Genomic DNA, 18,059 nt, shown 5'->3' with positions numbered 1-18,059 from the left:
CCCCGGCACCCCCAGCCCGGTCCGCTCCGCCGCGCACGGCCGCTTCCGGCCCGAGCGGGACCCCCCGGTACCGGCGCCTGCCCCAGCCGCAGCCCGGCTGCGAACCGCCGAGACTGGGGCTCTGCCCGGAGCCAGCGCCGCCGGGCACCGGTGCAAAGCGGGGGCTCTGCCCCGGCAGCCCCCCTGGCCGCGGCAACGGCGGATTTTCCCAGCCCGAGGCAGCCAGCGCTGCAGTTTCCAAAGCCAGAGCGGAAACTCGACAGGTCCGTTCCGGGGGCCGCTCGGTTGCCGGAAAAAGGGTTTTACGGGGGGAGAAAGCGACCTTTCTGCCAAATTAGGGCCTGCGGGAACGGTGCCGAGGGAGGCTCCCTCGGGCGCGTGGCAGGGAGAGCGACAGGGCGCCACGGGGTAAGTCAGCACAAATCCCCGCAGCCCCCGTTTCCCTCCTCTGGCGTTTCAAACCTCGGCTCAGGCAGCAGGAAAACATCACGCGCCTCTTTTTCCCAGGGAATTTGAGGGAAACCCTCTGCCTTTACACAATCCTGCTTTATTTACCCTTTGTACAAAACCATTTTTACCGCTTTATTTTACAAAGTCGCCCCCAGCCCTTGGAGAGAGAGGGAGAGAGGAGCCCCTGCCAGCGCTGCCCCAGGGGGCACTGGGCCAAGGAAGGCAGGTAGGAGCGAGGGAGGGGGCCAAAAGCACCCAACGGCCCCCAACCCCAAACCGCCTCCGTCCTGCGACCGTCACTGCCCCCGAGGAACAATAAATAGGCTCGGGGAATAGGTAAATTCGGTACTACGTATTGGGCTACAGCTTACTACACCCGCACTAGATGAAGAGGGCCCCCCCGGCTCCTCGCGTACCCCCAGGCCCGCTGTACGAGGCGCAAGCGCTCGGGAAGGGGGCCCGGGGTCCGCCCCAGGCGGCACGGGCTCAGCAGGATGGACACCAGGGACCAGCGACAGCAGGAGGGACCCTGGGGACGCAGGGTGAGGGGCTGGGGAGGGTGACAGGACAGCGCTGGCACGGGGAGAGGAGCCTGAGGGGACAGCCTAGCCCCCAAGCAGCACAGGAGCACGGGTGGCTCAGCACCACGGCTCCCACAGACACCTCTGTGGGACCACAGCTCATCTGCCCCGAGCGGGTGCCCCTGCGGTCCCTGCCCACGGGGGTCACGGTGCCCCCATAGGCTAGCCCAGCCCTGCAGGGCATCGGCCCGTCTGCATCTCTCCAGCCCAGAGGCCCTGTGACACCAGGCCCCATGGGTCCCCTTTCCCCCCACCCCTCGAGCGCGGAGGAAAGAACGTCCTTCAGCCCGGGTGCGTGCACAGCCCAGCTGAGCCCGGCCTGCCCGGGGGGGCGGGGGCCCAGCAACGTGCCGGCCCTACAAGTACGTGTCCTCGCTCTCCCGGGAGCTCAGACTCTCCTTGGACTGGTGGTGGGGAGAGACCTGGGGGTGCAGCAGCTCCCGGGCAGAGACGGGCGCACTGTTGCCCTCGGCTCCGGGGCCGTTGGCGGGGCCGCCCAGGCCCTTTTCTCGGCTCTTCTCCTTGCTCTTGCGGGCTTTGGGCACGGGGGCTGGCCCGGGGGGAATGATGATGGAGGGCACGGGCTCCAGCACCTTGCGGGTGGGGGGCTCCGCGTCGCTGATGGCCTTGGCGCCATGGAGGCGCGGGGGGGACTTGCACTGCAGCTCCCCGTGCATCTCCCGCCACTTCTTCAGCTGGATCAGGTGCTCCCGCTCGATCTGCCGCTCCGTCACAGGCAGCTCGATGACCTAGCAGGGACAGAGACTCGTGCCATCAGCATCTCCCTGTGACACAGGGTACCCAAAGGCCACCCCAGCACAGAACCAACCCCAAAACCAAGCCAGCCAGGTGCCCGGGAACCCCTGACCTCGCGCTGTGCGAGCTCTACCCCCAAGGGGCAGCCCAGCCCCATGGGGTGGCCTAGCGGGCGTACTGGGTCCCCCCACCCTCCCCAGCACCTCACCTCCTGCACCAGGAAGGTCTCCTGCATGATCTTGGGGCTGAGGGCTCGCAGTCTCTCCATGGTCTCGTACTGGCCCTGGCAGGACTTGAGCTTGTCCGAGGAGCCCAGCGTGTGTTTGAGCAGCACAAGGCCAACCCGGAAGATGATCTTCACCCCTGGAAGGGGGGAGGTGAGGCAGCGAGCACCAAGGGGGAGAGGGTGATACTGCCACCACATCCCATCTGATGCTCCTGTGCCCTCTCTCCCAAGGACCTCCCAGGAACGGCTGCTCTCACTGCACACCAGGAAGCATCCAAGAGCCGCTCCAAGTTCAGGCTAGCTTGCGGATGCTCAGCTGGAGACAACCAGGGAACTGCATGTGCTGGGGTACCACTTGTAAGAGCTGCTCCCCGAGCCCAGGCTGGCAGGCCAGGGCCCCAGCACCACAGCAACCTGCTGAACGCACTGGGCACAGGACAGGCCCTGCACTACACCATCTGCTGCGGGGCAGCAACCCCAGCCTGGGAAGGAGCAGGGCAAGAGAAGGCAAAGCTGAACGGGGGCTGTCAGTACCCAGGCAGCACTGGGACATAGCACGTGGGGGGACACAGTCCTCATTCTGCTAGCAGTCAGGACAAACGATGGCATTTGGGGTCCAGAGCAGATTACAGCCTTTATGGGTATTTACACAGACATGAACGTGCCCTCTGGCTCCCTACCAGGCCCCAGATAAAAAGCTTTGGTCTCTATCCCAGGAACAGTTTCCTCAAACCTGCTCTTCACCTGCTCCCACTTGCCAGACACAAGCAAGCAGCCAGCCACCCCCTCGCAGTGCTCCTGCTGCAACCACAAGTGCCCTCCTTGGGCCTGGGGGGCTTGCCGACTGCCCACGGGCACAGGGGCGCCAAAGGAGGAGGTCCTCCCTGCCCCCTGCCATGCTGCAGCCAAATCCCTGTCAGGAAGAGGAGCGCAGCAAGGAACAGCTCCTACCTTCGCAGAAGAACATGTCCCAGACGCGCAGCACGGAGCTCCAGGGCAGCGTGCGGGAGAAGGCGCACATGAACCACTCTGTCATGTAGAGGATGGGGTCGATCTTCTGCTTGCTCAGGTGTTTGTAGGCCACAGGCGACACCTTGTGCAGCAGTGAGAAGAGGATCTGCCCATCCAGCTGAATGGCCTCCTGCAGGGACAGCAGCAGCGCTGAGCTCCACAGTGAGCGAGTTAGCCTCAGCTCAGCCCTTGCCCCAGGGATCAGCTCTGGCCCCAGCACCCCAGACCGAGAGGAAGAGCAGGATAATCTCTAGGTCAGGTTAAGGGACGACCTGTGCCCCATGGATGCTGGCAGCAAAGACACCGAGCCCCCCATCCCTCACTGCTGGGTGCCGATGGGGGCCCTGGCACCACACGGAGCCCATGGGAACGCTGCCCTCTGCACCTCTTCTTCCGCTGGGGTAAGGAGCCGGGGAAGCTGGTGGCTGCAGGCAGCTCCAGCCCCTGCCACCCCCAAAGGCGCTGCCAGCCCTTCACTCACCAGCTTCTCACTGTAGTAGCCGGGGAGGTATTTCTCGCAGATCTGCACCAGGCACCAGAACGCTTGCTGCAAGTCGAGAGACAGCGGGTGAGCGCCCAGATGCCTCCCGTGCCCCCAGGGGCAGCCCGGCAGCCCCCCACCAAGGGATAAGAGAGAGAGGGGGAAGGAGGCTCCGCTCTGGCGGGAGGCGGCAGAGCACACCTGGGCCAAAGGGCATTGCCCTGCGCTGACCGGGGCAAACAGGTCCCACGAGCCAGGCTGGGCAGCGTGTCTCAGGCATGGGTGAGGAGGCAGCGTAGGGGTTCACCCACCTCTGCCCTGGCCTCGGCAGGAGAGGCCACTGAAGGAGGGGCGCTCCATAAAGCACCCAATGCCGCAGCCTCAGTTTCCCTGAGCAGGGAGACACCTGGGCAGCCTCCAGGTGCAGAGGCAGGGAGCCGGAGCCTGGAACTTGGCTCAGGCAGTGCTGCGAGCACCCTGCCCATCAGCGGGTGCCTCTGCTTCCACAGCACCACCCCAAAGCGCCCTGCACCCTCCCACCAGTCCAAGGTCTCCAGCCACTGTGTCTCCCCAGGGTTGCCCATCCTGATCGCGTCCTCGTACCTCGGCCGGCATGTGCATGAGCAGCACGGCAGCAATAGGGGCCTGGGCCTGGCAGTAGCCCTCCTCCGGGCGGTACAGCGTGTAGGCCTTCAGCACCCGAAACAGGTCCTGCTGCCTGCAGAGACACCGGAGCAAGGGAGTGGTGGAGAGCCAGCATGGACAGAGCCCAACAGCTTCCCCCCCACGGAGCCTGGGGACAGGCAGCCCTTGGTGGGTCTCTGGGAAGAGTCCAAAGACGGAGCCTGGCCGAAAGCCTTGCTTTGCTCCCGGCCAAACCGGCAGGTCCCACGGGCTGCAGAAATGCCCTGGCAGAGTCCCGACAGATGAGGCAGGGAGCCAACCCGTCTCCCAGCACTGCTGCTCCCGCTAGGGACGCCAGCTCAGCGTGAGGAAAAGCATCTCCCAGGCAGCCACAGCCGGGCAGGGAGCTGGCTGCAGACATGCAGGGACCTGCCACACTCTGCTTTTCTCAGGTGATGTGGAAACCATAATTGGGCATCTCCATCCTTCACCATCTGCCTTCCTGCTGCAGCAATGCCCACCCTGCCAGGGTTTCGGAGCTGGCACTGATGGCAGTGACCCAGGAACCAAGTACCTGGAAAGCCGACCTGTTCTCAGCCCACAGCTGGAGCCCCTGAAGATGCCCTGTGAGTTGGAGGTGCGAGACAGGGTGACACCGCACGAGGAATCGAGTGTGGCTCTGCAAGCTGAGACAGATGCCATGTGCCACAAGGGGCCGGTCCATTGGCTGCCGAGAACCAGACGTGAGGCAGCTCCACTTACCCGTGGCCTCCACGCGAGACAAACATCTCATGGAAAGGGAACTGCCGATGGAGATCCCGCTCAATCACATCCAACCACTTGGGGTCTCCTGGGAGGAGATCTAGTTCCTGGGGAAGAGAGGGCTCAGGTGAGCAGCGCCAAGTGCCAGTGGCCTTGGCACTGCCAGCCCCATGCCAGCATGCAGGGTCCACAGTAAGGAGAGGCAGCCAGCAGAGCGGCCATGAGACCAGGCCTGGCCCTGCCCACAAGCCCTGGCAGGTCACAGCCCGACCCAGCGAGCGCTGTCAAGGGTCCCCAGCCCCACACACCAGCTCTACCTCTGCTGCTCCGCCACCACAGTGGCCTGGGGCTGCTGGTGGGACACACGTGCCCCTGCTCCAAGCCAACTCTCCCAGGGGCTATTTCTCCTGCAGGCCAAAGACCCCTCGTGTGCCGCCACAGCCCAGCACGCCCAATCCCAAGGTCAGGGCTGCTAAAACGTGCAGCCCGAGATTGGGGACCCAGTCCCTGCTGCAGGGCAAGGTTAGCAGCGCCGTACAGGGAGGCATGCTCCACTCCATCTCACCCGGAGCAGTGCGGCCCCATTCCCTTGCCGATCGCCTTCCCCAGAGCCCCTGGCTGCAGGTTGCAACTGAGAAGGGGCGTTGTGAGGCCTAGAGAGGCAAGGGCGAACCCCAAAACTAGGGAGAGGCCATGCAGCAGTACAAACATGGATGGGCCATTTCCACCTGGTTGGCCTCAAGATGCATTTGCAGGTCCCACTGGGGCAAGCAGGACCCCTTGCCCCCACGCAGCAGGAGCGAGCAGCACTCAGGACCTCAGCAGATACCTCAGCCCTGGAGGGAGGAGGAGCCAAGCATCCCAGTGCACCCCCACCACCACCAGCATCCCCTCCAATGAGGTCCAGGTGTGGGAAGGACCGTGGCCAGGCTTACATCAAATTTGCCGATGTTCTGCTCCAGTTTGACTTTGCTCCCGGAGAGGTACTGCCAGGCACGGCCCCTCAGCGAGGGTGGGATCCCCTTCTGGCAGCGCAGTCGGATCTGTGCGGAGAGCAACACACAGCCATCAAGAGGGGAGCAATGCAGGGCAAAAAAGCCCCCGGAGCAAGATGGAAGCCAGACGGAGATCACACCAGGGAGGCAGCGCCTGGCCAGTCTGCGTGTCCAACAAGGGGACGTATCCTCACATCCCAGCAGAAAGGATGCCCAGCCACAGGTCCCACAACGGTGGCTGGTGCTGTGCAGACCAACAGGGATGGCATGTGGCCCCTTATTTAGAGACTCTGGGGATCTCGGAGCTGGGGTCTGCTCACGCCCTTCTCCCCGGCACAGCAGCCTGGATGCCAGCTGGAGCAGCAAGAGGGAGCTGGAGATGTGTGCCAGGAGCCAAGGCAAGGGTTTGCACCTTGCAAACAGCTCCAAAAAAGCCCAGCTCTGCCTGAAAGCACAATGCCACTTAGGGCTGGAAAAGCAAATCCAGAGCCAAGGTAGGGAGAGCGTGGTTTCCTCCCCAATCTAGACACGGCCCATGGGAAGCATCAGGAATGCAGGAGAGCAGAGCAAGTCAGCTCCCCACTGCCCTGCTCCTGGGGCAGGGCGATGCAGGGGCAGCTGACAGAGGAGAGTGCTCCTTGGCCCCCCAGCTCAGCCCTCCTGCATCGCCCAGGCGGCACAAACATCAGGGTGGCTGCACAGACCAGGGAGACGCATCCTGCTGAGCACCTCAGCCTTTCCACCCATGCACCCTGGACAAAAGAGCAGGCCTAACCCCCGGGGGCCCCAGCTTCAAGCAGGGCTGGCTTGCGAGGCCCCTCGAGCCGGCTCCATGCCTACAATCAGCTCCAGGTTTCCTTGGCACAGGGCACCGGCCAGGACCAAAGTCCAGGCAAGGCAGTGCACACACCAACCCCGCGGCAGGGAGCGTAGTTCACTTAACCCTGCCACTGCCAGTACCCCAGTGGGTCGGAGCCAGGTCACGTCCTTCCCCAGAGCCACAGCATGGGGCAGGAATGTGGCCGACAGGCCCCTGCCGCAGCCCACGACGGGCCCTCCAGACAGGACTATGGGGTGCTGCGAAGGTCTCAAAGAAACCAAGCGGATCAGCAGGACACTGACCCCAAAAGCATTGCCAGGCTGCCAGCTGGGATGTACCTGCAAGCTGCCGCGGCCCCATGTCCTGGCAGGCTGCCGCCAGTCAAGCGTGGCCCCGGAGAGCTGGCAGCACAGGGACAGAAGTCGGAGGCCCCAGGATGTCCTCCTCCAACCCCGCTGCTCCTGAGGAAGCAGCAGTGCCAACTCCCGAGTCCCCAGCCAGGACTCGCAGCAAGGTGGGGACCAAGGAGACCTGTGCTTTCAGCACAGTTGCTCAGCATAAAGCTCCAGCACGTGAAACAGCCTCTGTGCCTCGTGTCCCCACTTTGGGGGGGGAGAAACACGCCAAGTGCCCAAGACATGCCAGGGCTCTGTGAGCCACAGCTGACAGCTCCCGAGGCCATCCTGCAGAACAGACCAGGAGCCAGGTTTGCTCCCGGACGTGGCCACCTTCCCAAAAGGCAGCGGGAAGCCCTTGATGATGGGTCGGCAGGGAGCCAGAGCACCAGCCAACCCACTCCTGCTCCAGCTCTCTGCTCAGAGCTGGCGGTCGTGGGCCTCTCCTGCCTGGCCAGAGCTCATTTTCCCTGTTTGCCAGTGTAACCTGGTAGCGGGCATTTGTGTTTCCAAGCAGCCTGACGCAGCACAGAGGTAATGCCACATACCAGCTCCACACACGCGTCCCTGGAACGGCCTGCGCTCCCTCCCCGCAGCACCGTTGTTTACCAGGGCAGGCCCCGGTCCCCGCGAGGCCTTTGTGCTGACAGGAAACGCAGCGGGTAATGCCCAGGGCGGCTGCAGGCAGCTTCTCCACCGCTGACAGCTCCTTTTCGAGCCGGTTCCCCTTCCTGCTGGCCAAGCGGGCAGGAAGGAAATCCCGTTGCTGGGAGCGAGAGTGGCTTCGGTTCGGCAGCCCATCCAGCTGGCCGGGCTCAGCACAGCCAGGGCCAAGCAGGAGGACGAGCCAGGCCGCAGCAGGCAGCGCTTGGGGGCTGGCCAAGGCCTCGGCACAGGACAGTGCTCCCCAGCACAGGTGAGGCCCTTGGCTAAGCCAGCTTGGCCACACTGACTTCACACGGGGTCCTGCCATTGCCCCCGCACTGGGGATACAGAGTACCTGGTCCCCAGGATCCCACCATGCCCTTCTGGGGGCAAACCTGGCCTGAGGGATGCCAAAAGCAGAGAGCACCTGGAACAGTGCCAGCCCCTGGAGAGCAGTGGGAGAGGCAGGACCCACTTGCTCACATCTGCCATTCTCCAGCCTGGCTGGAAAGGCCAAGGACCATCAGGCAGTGCTGGCGGCTCTTGACTACCCGAGAAACATGAGGCTGTGGCTCTGGTGGGGTCCTGACCGGGAATGGGGCATTTCAGGATCCTGGAGCTATGCAGGTGTGAGCTAGGGCATGCCCAGGCCTGAAAGGAGCTGGCCCAAAGCTCAGCCCCAACCTGCCCAAGAGATCCCTGGGCCATTAGCTAACCCCATGCAACAGGAGATGGAAAAGCTCTGCGGGGGGGGCGGTTCCTGGGGAACAGGGAGCTCCTCCAGAGCAGCAGCGCCAGCAGCTGCACTGCATGGCTTAGTATAAAAGCAGCCAGGCTCATTTTGGCCTGGCGAAGGGACTATCAAGAGCAGCCCAAGGTCAGGCCCGGCACCCTCCCTTAACAGCCCCGCACAGGCTGGCCAGCCGCAGTGCCCCAGGCAAGGAGCAGCTCTTTGAAGGTAGACCTCAGAGGCTCCAGCTCAGCTGCCCAGGAATCCAGGCACCGATTTCACTGCAAGACAGATCACACATCACAGCAGCACCACAGAGACCCACAGGACCTCAGCACAAACACAGGGGAGCTCCTCTGCCACAGATAGGGCACCTGGAATAATTCATCCCAGCCTGGAGACCACACTGTCTTGCAGGAGACCACATGGAGAGCAGTGGAAGCTGCCTGCAGAACAAACTGCCCATCTGCCATATCCTGAAAAGCTCTCAGAAATCCAGCGCAAGCAGCCAAGAAATGGAGGAGGGATTTCTCGGTTGTTCACCACGCACTGAGCAGAGACAGCACTCCAGGAGTGACACAGGCACGGCAGGCTGCTCTGGCAGGGAGCATGGCGTGCAGAGCAGTGCCAAGAGGCACTGCCAGCAGGAAGAGGGGAGAAGGAGGCCCTCCAGCTGGCTGCCTCGCTGTTTCCAGCGGACACACTGCAGCAACCCAAGAATTGTTGAGTCTCATCTCTGCCTGTTTCATGTGCTCAGAAGGTCAAGGAGCACCCAACACACCAGCACAGTCCTGTGTGGACCAAGCCAGCGCTACCCAAGGGATGGGGACAACCCATCTGGTCAGTGATCTGCCTCCCGTGGGGCCTGCCTGGCAGACCAGCAGCGCACACACCAGGCTCAAACATTTCCTACCCTGAGCTTTTTCTGGTCTACAAGATGCTCAGATCAGAAGTTTCCATGACCTAATAATTCCCATGGCTGCCTGCAAGCCGGAGCAGCAGCCAAATGAGCCCTAGGAAGTCTCCAGCCCAGCAGGGAGCAGACGCTGGCCATGGGATGATTCCTTTGAACAGACATTGGCAGGAACAGCCTGGCCTGCAAACTTCATTCTCAGTCTCAGCCTCTAACTTGCCTCCCACAATAAGCAGTGTCACTGGGAGAACTGGCCTGTTTGAGCCAACGACATCATCTGAAGGTAATGTTTGCCTCTGGGGATTTGGTGACATGAAGCCTCAAGGGGACGTCGCTGTACCCAGAAATCCCTCCCTGCCACCTCCTGCTCACCCACACCAATGACCCAGGGAGACAGCCCCAGCCATGCCGCAACCATGCGTGGTTACAGGCACCAACCTTCTTGTGCTTTTTGGCCATCCACTTGTCCCAGTTGTTGAGCATATCCAGCCACTTGGACTCACGCTGCCTGAGCACCTCCAGGGGAACCTCCTCCAGCCTGCAGGGCGACAGGAAGAGATGTCCGTCAGTAAAGGAGCAAACCCTGCCTTTGTGCCTCTTTACATCACGGGAACCCTCCTGTCCCCAGCAGCACCCCAGCGTGCTCCCCACAGCACACTCAGACCCAGCCTGCCCCTGCATCTACGAGCCCCACAACGCCAAGGAGATCAGCAGCTCTGATGCACCTCGCCATGACACAGCTTGCACACAGCTCTTCTCCACAAACCACAGCAGGATCCGAACAGCAAGGAGCCGTCAGTGAGAGCTCTGAGGGACGGAGCTGGAAGCGGCAAACCTGCCGGTCAGAGCCAGGGAAACCTGCCCGTCGTGGCCTGGGCTCCATCCCCACAGCATCCCTTAGGCACAGCGCCTGGGGCAGGAGGTCAGATGGGACCGGCTGGGAGTGCTGTGCAGGGACAGGACGCGCTCGAGAGCGCTGGCACTTCGGCAGCTGCTTGACTCTCTGCCAGAAGCGCTCATCACCTGCGAGATCACCGCACAAGCCACAGCCGGCAGAAGTGGGTCCCACCAGTCTCAGTTTGGCAACAGCAGAGAAGCACTCATCCTGACACGGTCCTCCCCCAACTCCTCAGCTGTTCAAAACTGCTGGAGAGCAGCCTGTGCTGCGCGGCACCCACCATGGCATTAAATGGGACGGCAGTGCTGCAAGGCAGAGAGACAGCGCAACCCTGGGGATCCAGGCCCAGCAAGAAGGGCATGCTGGGAAGCCAAGGAACCGGGGCAGCACATCGGGAGCCATCAGCTAAGCTGAGCAAGTTCAGATCCCCCTGCAAGGAGACTCGCTGCACATGGAGAAAGCTGCAGCCACAAGGCAGCCCCCTCCCACGGAGGGAGCATTGCTGTGAACGGGCTTTCCCAAAAAGCGCCCCGCTGTTGAGCTCCCGGCGCTCCAGCCTTTGTTATCTGCTCAGTTCTGGTTATACCCGCACCCAAAAAGCCTGGCACTATTCCAAGCCCGGCTCTGAGCCCAGCCAAGGGTCCCCCAGGAGGGAGGGAGGGAAGTGTTTTCCAGCAACAGCTTAGCCTAGATCGGGAATAAAATTTAACCCTGCCGAGCCAGGCAGGATGCTGCTGTCAAAGCCAAAGCCTGCGCGGAGACAGCAAGAAATAAAAACCAGCTGAACTCCGAAAGCTGCAGCCCAACTCTCACTTCTGCTCAGGCGAGAGCCACCACGTCAGCTCGGCGGGGCCTCACCCAGCGCGGCGCTTCCTGGCCTCTCCAGCGCCAGGCTGCTCTCGTTCGTTCCCCCGCCTCCCGCGAGCGAGCACGCAGGGGCCCACGCAGTCCACAAAACCACACACTCGTGCCCTCCCAGGGCATCCTCCTCTCCCTTTTCACCGGCCGGGGGAGCAGGCCAGGGTGACGCAGCCCCCGCCGAGGCCATTCAGCCTCAGGGGGGAGAGCTTGTAGTGCTGCTACAAGCTTGTAGTGAGCTACAGCAGGGCACGTAGCTCAGTGCAGCGTCCACACTGTGACAGGGCAGCGTTAGGATGGCCAGGCTGCAGCAGACCACCCGTCCCAGCCCCCGCCAGCTGCCCCGGGCCCCCGACACCACGTGGGCCCGAGCAAGAGCCCCCGGATGCCAGAAGCCCTCGGGCCTGCAAGCAGCAGGGACAGCTCAGCCAGGCCCTTGGTGTCCATATCTCATGGAGATCAGAAGCTTCTTCAAGCCATCAGCGGGGACAGGCCAACTTTAACAAAGTGGAAGCCCTTCCACAGGGCATCAAGACAGGAGGTGATGGATTCCCCACGAGGGCTTCTGGTGCCATTCAAGCCACTGCCAAAAAGGTGGTGGCCCAAGGTGGCACCTTGTCCCTTCACGCAGCCCCAGTGGGAAAGAGGAGCAGATCTAGCCTGGCTGGGGTGACACACGCTGCCTGGGCTCAGCTGCGCCACTCCCAGGAGCAGGCAGAGCCTCTCCAACCTGAGCACAGCAGCACGAGCATCCGCCTGGGAGAGACCCAGATCGGGAAGACCAAACGCAGCACCTTGGGCTCCTGCTGCCACAGGCAATGCCCTGAACAGTGCCCAGCCCCACAGCAGCTCGGGTGCCTGCTGTGGGGCAGTGCAATGGCTGGAGGACTTGCAGCCAGTGAGCTTTGCCTCCACCCAGACCACACTGTCTTAAGAGCTGTTACAGCCAGAAAGCAGCACCCCCTCCCCCACCCCGAGCTCTCCAGGGAAGGGTGCAACCAGCCCAGCTCCCTGGAGCCGAATGGGACACATGCAGCCCAAGTCCTTCCCCTGCAAGGTCCCACTGACGGCAGCAAGGTCAGATCAGGCCAAGCGCAAATGTTTTTAAGCGCGGTTCAAGCAGCAAACCCACTCTGAAGGGATCCGCTTTCCCCAGCGCCAGCAGGGCACAGCACGGCCAGCCGCTGGGCGCACGCGAAGGCAGCTCTCCCGTGAGCACAGCCCAGCACACGGCGCTACGGCAGAGCATGGGACTGGAGGGAGCGCTGGCTCCGTGCCAGGGGAGCCTGGGCTGCTGGAAGAGCTGGGGCTCTTGGAGGCGTGGGAAGCATAAGAGCTCTGGACACTGGATACAGGATCTGGACTCTGTCCCGCTGGACCCGGGCCAGCCCAGACTGGAAGCTGTTACCAGCTGATGCCTGCTTGGCAGCGGGCACCGAGCGAGGACCGAAGGCATTTCAGACAGCTGAGACTGGGAGGATGGGGGGGGCACGCGCTGCTCCGGGCCCTCCTGGGGAACCGCAGCCAGCCGCCGCGGCCGAGCTGGGCAACATGGCCTTGGAGGGATCCCCTTCTCCCACCCTGCCTCCTGCGCTAGGTGCTGTACGCAGAGAGCCGGGGCATCACCCCCAGCCAGCAGGGCAGCCAGACCCCCTTCCTCTGCACCGTACTGCCCTGCAGGCAACGGCCCCCCAGCTCAGCCCTTGTCAGCGCCGCCAGCCCCAACACAGCAGCAAGAGCCGCAAACCAGGATCAGCTACCACCTCCGGCTGCTATTGCCCGCATCCCCAGGAGCCTGGTGCAGAGGGGCTCCCAACCCAACCTGGCTCCGCAAGCCATGGGCCGGAGCTTGCAGAAGCCACCCCGCACGACAGCGGCTGGAGCAGGCGGAGAAGGACCCCTTGGCAAGAAGGCAGGAGCCCGGCTGGCCAGCGGACGGGTGCTCGGGGCCCCAGCGCTCCCCGCTCCCAGGGCACAGGCAAGCCTGCTGCACGAAGGTACAAGAGGGCCCCTTCAGGGTACGGGGATGTCCCGCTTACCCTGCCGGTTCTTCCCAAAAGCCTTTTCGACTTGAGGAGCCTCCATTTTGCAGGGCACAGAGGGAGGCTGCATGCTCCTGTTGATGCACTCCCTGCCCACCGGGGAGTGGATGAGAGCCCTCAGGGACAGCAGGATGGGGCCCAGTGCATCCCCAGGATGACAGCTTGGTCCCCAGGATAACAGCACCCTGTGTCTGCAGCCACTGCACCGTAAATGGCTCTGCAAGTTGCCATTCACCTCCTGCGCCAGGAGCTCTGACGCGGGGGAGCTGCTGCCTGCTGAACCCCCAAAGGGACAGTGGTACTGTGGGTCCCCCCCCAATCCAGTGGGGGTGACAAGGCAGGGAGGGGAGCAGCCTCCTCCTGCGCACACAGCACCACACCAGAAGCATGCGGAGAAGGGCCAGGAAGCAGCATTGGAGCCGATCAGCTGCAACCGTTCCTGGAAGCTGCTCATGCGTCAAAAGAGAAAGGGCCGTAGGGCAACCACAGGAGAAAGCCGTTGGGAGCAACCGCGTCCCGGCCCAAACACAAGTGACAGCCCACGTCTGCTGGCCCGACAGCAGGGACATCCTCCTGCGCTGCGCTCCTGTCTGCCCAGAGGCCACCTGAGCAACGGGGCTGCCGTCACAGTGCCTTTGGAAGCGCCCCGAGAGGCGACGGCTTGTTCAGAGAGCCGACTCTGGCTACAGGCGCCGTGGGCGGGAGGGCTCCTCCGTCCAGGAAAGGGCCTCCCACTTTGTACAGCACCGAGCGCGTAAATGAATTAGCTGAGCATGATGCTGGCAGGCAGAGGTGTGTCACTGAGACAGCAAAGCACCTTGCCCAGCAGGCAAGCAATCAACCCTTCAGCAGCTCCTCTCCCTGGGCACCAGCAGCGGGAGAGCAGGATTAGCACCCCCAGGCTTAGAAAGGCTCCCCACAGTGGGGAGGGACGCGCACGTTGCTCCTTGTGGATGGAGAAACCGAGGCACAGGGCCCAACTGACACCAGAGCAGGCAGGCAGGGACGAGAGCCCAGACGAGTCAGGGCGCAGTCCCGGCATCCCTCTGACCTTCGGGGAACTTCACAAACGTGCTAAGAATACGCTGGGGTGGGGGGTACGCAGCTAGGCTCTGCTGGCGGGGGGCCAGGCCGGATCGGCTGTCGCGTCGGCTGAAAGGGCATCCAGCAGCGTCTCGCGAGGCTGCAAATCGCAGGGGAGCTGCTCCTAGGTAAGGCCCCAGCTAGAGAGGTGCAAGCCGCCACTTTGGCCACCTGCCCAAGCCGGGTCCGATTCCTCTGGGTGCCACCTCTCTGGGTGTCACCACAAAAACATTGTCGCCAGGAAGAAAAACATGCTGCCAAACCAGCTCCCTGGGACACGGGGCGCATTCCAGGGCGCCTCGCGACCAGCGCCGCCCCGCTCTGTGGCAGAGGCCCGGCGTGGCTGCTAGCCCTCCTGGCCCCCGGCTGGCCGCCCGCGAGCCCGGCGCTGCTCAGAGCTGACTTCAGCAGCCTCGCTTCCTCCCGCCATCGGCCGCGCGGGGCTAGCAGAGGGCAGGAGCCCTTCAGGAGGCTCCTCCGCCACCTTCCTCTGCAAACAGAGACCAGTCGCCTTCCCCTCCTCGCCGCAGCCCCTCCAGTAACCGCCGGCTTTTCCAGTGGCTACAGATGTTCCCAACTGGCCTACAAGTCCCCCTTGCAGTAAGCCAGCGCCCGGGAGAGCCAAACGCCGCCGCGGCCTCCCCTGTCAGACGACATCCAAAAATGCGCAGGAATCCAGTGCGTAGCTGAGAGCGGGCCTCAAGGTAGCCAGACGCTGACATCACCAAGGGGAAGGGGAGCGAGCAGGCCTTGGCGTTGCTTACAGCAAGTCCTCCCTCGCGCCTCCCCCTGCCCGAGGCGAGCGCTGCCTTCCAGCCTCTCCCCGAGCCTGCTCCAGCCCCCTGCGTGTTCCCCCTCTTCTCTCCTCCCAGTCAGCCATCAGGAGACGCAGGAGAGCCTAGATGAGCCCCAAAAGCTGTTCTAACTTCCCCCGCTGCCTTTTTTCCCCATTGCGACTCCCACTGCTGCTCCACGCCATCCACGTGGGCCCGGAGCAGCGCTCCTCCAGCCGCGGGCACGAGTAACACTGCAGGACGCCCCAACACCGAGCAGCAGAGAGCCCACAGCTAGCTGCTGGCACCAAGGCATAGGAGGCTGGGGAAAGGCAGGGGATCCTTCCCATCCTGCTCCTGTGGCTGCCCCAAGAGATTTTCAACGATTTACAGCACGAGACGGGAACGCTGCCCGGCAAGCTTCGGTCACTCAGAACAACGTCAGATCAACGTCGAGAGCAGCCTAAACAGAGGCACCAGGGACAAACACCAGCTCCAGGTCGCCAAACACTGGCACGTTCAAGCGTCCCGCTTTGTCGGCTTGACGGAGACCAAAATTTGCTTCTCTCCAGCAACAGGGACTGTTTTGTTTTTGCTACGGTGCCACTGAGCCAAAGCTGGCCTTGGAGCATCGGTGTTTTGCAAGCCAGCTTTGAGACGGGCCTGCGTGGGATGCTGGGCTGCCTGACAGCTGAACTCGGGATTCCTCGAGGTGCAGCGCTTGCCCGACAGCCCCAGGCGCCTCGCCCGCGCTAACGCGGGAGGCGCAAGGAGAGGTTTATCGCTCGTCTTCTGCTTCACCCTCCTGTGGGGCAAAATCCGACGAGCAGAGGTTCGCCCCGTCTCCGTGGAGCCCGAGCAGCCCGTCACCAGCCCGGCCACCGAGCGGAGCCGGAGCGCGTCTGACGGGGCCCAGAGGTGAAGGGCAGTCGATGGGCGCCGGGAACCCGTCTGCCCCGCGGAAGGGACGCGCGGCCGTGCCCCCGAGCGAGACAGCGACAGCGCCAGCGGTGCTCCCATGGAAAGAGGCCGCCGCCGGGCCGGCACAGCAGGGCAGGACTCACCGCCCGCTCCCCGGCAGCCGGGCTCAGCGGGAACCGAGCGACACTGCGGGCCAAGCCCGGGGGCGCCGCAGGCCGCAGGGACACGCGTGGAGCCGCGGCCGGGCCTTGCCGCCGCCAAGCCCCCGGTGCAGCCCCAGGACCCCTCCGCGGAGCATCCCCCCGCCCCGGTCCCGCTACTCCCAGCCCCCGGGGCTCGCGGCGCCCGCCCCGCCCCGCCGCCGGTCGCGGCCCGGCACTCACGGCCCCTCGGCGCTGCGGCTGCCCACGATGAAGCCGAACTTGTCGACGCGCCGCTCGTCGGGGCCGCCGCCGTTGACCTCGGAGTCGGAGCCGAGGGAGCTGAGCTCATCGGCGCCCGGCTCGGCCGCCAGGCTCTCGCGGGTGCCGGCCAGGCCGTGGCGGCTGCCGGGCGAGCCGGGCCCGCCGCCCCCGCGGCTCTTGGCCATGGCGCTGCGGCGGCGGCACGGCCGCTCCCCCGCGCCGCCCGGCCCGGCCACGGCGGCGGCTCGGCCCGCCCCGCCCCGCCGCCGCCGCCGCCCAACCCCGCGCCGCCACGCCCCTGCCCCGCCGGCCCATTGGGCGTCGCGCGGCGAAGGGGGCGGGCCCTGCCCTCTGGCCAACGGGCGGCCGCGCAGAGCGGCCGGGTCCCGCCCCCGCCGGGAGGCGATTGGGCGATCGGCCTGGCGGGAGCTGTCCGTCAGCGCGCGAGCCGGCTGTCAGTCAGCGCCGCGGCGGCCGCTTGTCAGAGCGGGGGCGGCGCCGCGGCCTTACTGGGAGCAGCTGTGGCGCCGCGCTGGGTCTGCGCGGGGCCCGGTCAAGCCCCACGGCCCCAGCCCCCTCCCTGTTCCCTCAACCACAACACGTCCCATAACCGGCAGCTGTGGGGCCCTCGGTGCCCCGGCCCAGAGCAGAGCCCAGTTTCCCCTGTGCTCCCAGTTTCCCAGCTACACTTTGGGGGATGGATGCAGCGCCCAGGATGGAGGCGCCTTCCCCAGTCCCGGGCACTGGGGCAGGGCCTGTCGGCAAAGCAGGAGCTCGGGGCACATTCCCAACCTGGGAGTCCTGCCCCTAGCAGCCCCCTGGCCCTTTTCTCCCAGGACATGGAGGGACAGCAGCCTCCTGGGCCCCCAGAGCCCAGCAGCAAGGTGCTGCTCAGCTTCACTAATACGCCGGGAGCCTCTGCTGCTTCTGTCCCCGTCGGTGCCCGTGCTGGGGACGAGAGCAGGTCCCAGGGAAGGAGCCCAACCACAGGGTGCTGCAAGGGGGCCAGGAGCAGAAGGCCAAGCCGCGCTCTCAGCCGTGGAAGCTGGCAAGGCACAGAGCTCCATTGGCTTCATCTCTCGCAGTCCTGGAAGCAAGGAGCAGGGCTGAAGCAAAGCTTCGTTTCCCCTTTCCTCACTGTGGAGTGAATCTCTCCCTCCTGTTCTCCACTCAGCGCACGAGTCTGGCCTCCAGCCACGCAAGAGCTCCAGCCCGCTCCGACCTCCCCCAATTTGGGGGGAGGGAAGCACAGCGCCCACGGCAGCACAGCACTCTCCAAACATGGAAACGGCCCGGAGGGAAGTGCTGCGTTGTTTTTAAAGTTCTGGTGGCTCCAGGCCGGGCTGGCAGCTCCCATTTCCTCCTCCTGTTTAGCTGTGGCCAGCGAGGCAACGCATCTGCCTCTTCTGCTTTGATTGCAGCTGCTTTTGCAGATATGTGTATCGGTCTCTGTGGTGAAGAGCCAGAGAGGGAACAGGATCTGAGGTGTTTCATGGCAACTTCAAGAGGCCCCTTGGGCCACCACAGTGGGCACAGGAACAGCCCCACCACAGTCCCTCTCTGTTTGACCCCACAGTAGATTTCCTGTCCCCCCAGCCCCCAGAGGAGCTCATTTCATATCCTCCTGGATCTCCAGATTAAGCAGCTCTTTCTGGCAACATCTACCCCAGCAGTGCAGCTCCTAGGAGCCT

At 64.1% G+C, this 18,059-nt stretch overlaps 1 protein-coding gene across 1 annotated transcript; it reads right to left on the bottom strand.

Moving 5' to 3' along the window:
- Positions 1 to 527: 527 nt before the first annotated feature.
- Positions 528 to 16,645, bottom strand: TBC1D10A (TBC1 domain family member 10A). The gene is made up of 9 exons (XM_026108149.2): positions 16,348 to 16,645; positions 9,828 to 9,927; positions 5,827 to 5,934; positions 4,892 to 4,998; positions 4,109 to 4,223; positions 3,506 to 3,571; positions 2,965 to 3,154; positions 1,996 to 2,150; positions 528 to 1,780 (listed from the first exon to the last, which is right to left on the bottom strand). Exons 1-9 carry the CDS (start codon positions 16,551 to 16,553, stop codon positions 1,388 to 1,390), a joined length of 1,440 nt encoding a protein of 479 aa, XP_025963934.2. The 5' UTR covers positions 16,554 to 16,645; the 3' UTR covers positions 528 to 1,387.
- Between the last annotated feature and the right edge of the window lie 1,414 nt (positions 16,646 to 18,059).

The sequence above is a fragment of the Dromaius novaehollandiae genome, chromosome 17, assembly GCF_036370855.1.
Source record: "Dromaius novaehollandiae isolate bDroNov1 chromosome 17, bDroNov1.hap1, whole genome shotgun sequence".
Lineage (NCBI taxonomy): Eukaryota > Metazoa > Chordata > Aves > Casuariiformes > Dromaiidae > Dromaius > Dromaius novaehollandiae.
This window is presented reverse-complemented; position numbering and strand designations above follow the sequence as displayed.

Coding starts and splice junctions, on each gene's coding strand:
- TBC1D10A (XM_026108149.2), bottom strand. CDS start 16,553: ATGGCCAAGAGCCGCGGGGGCGGCGGGCCCGGCTCGCCCGGCAGCCGC. Junction 4,999..5,826: donor AGAACATCGGCAAATTTGAT/GTAAGCCTGGCC, acceptor TCTCTTCCCCAG/GAACTAGATCTCCTCCCAGG. Junction 2,151..2,964: donor GGACATGTTCTTCTGCGAAG/GTAGGAGCTGTT, acceptor CCCCCCTTCCAG/GGGTGAAGATCATCTTCCGG.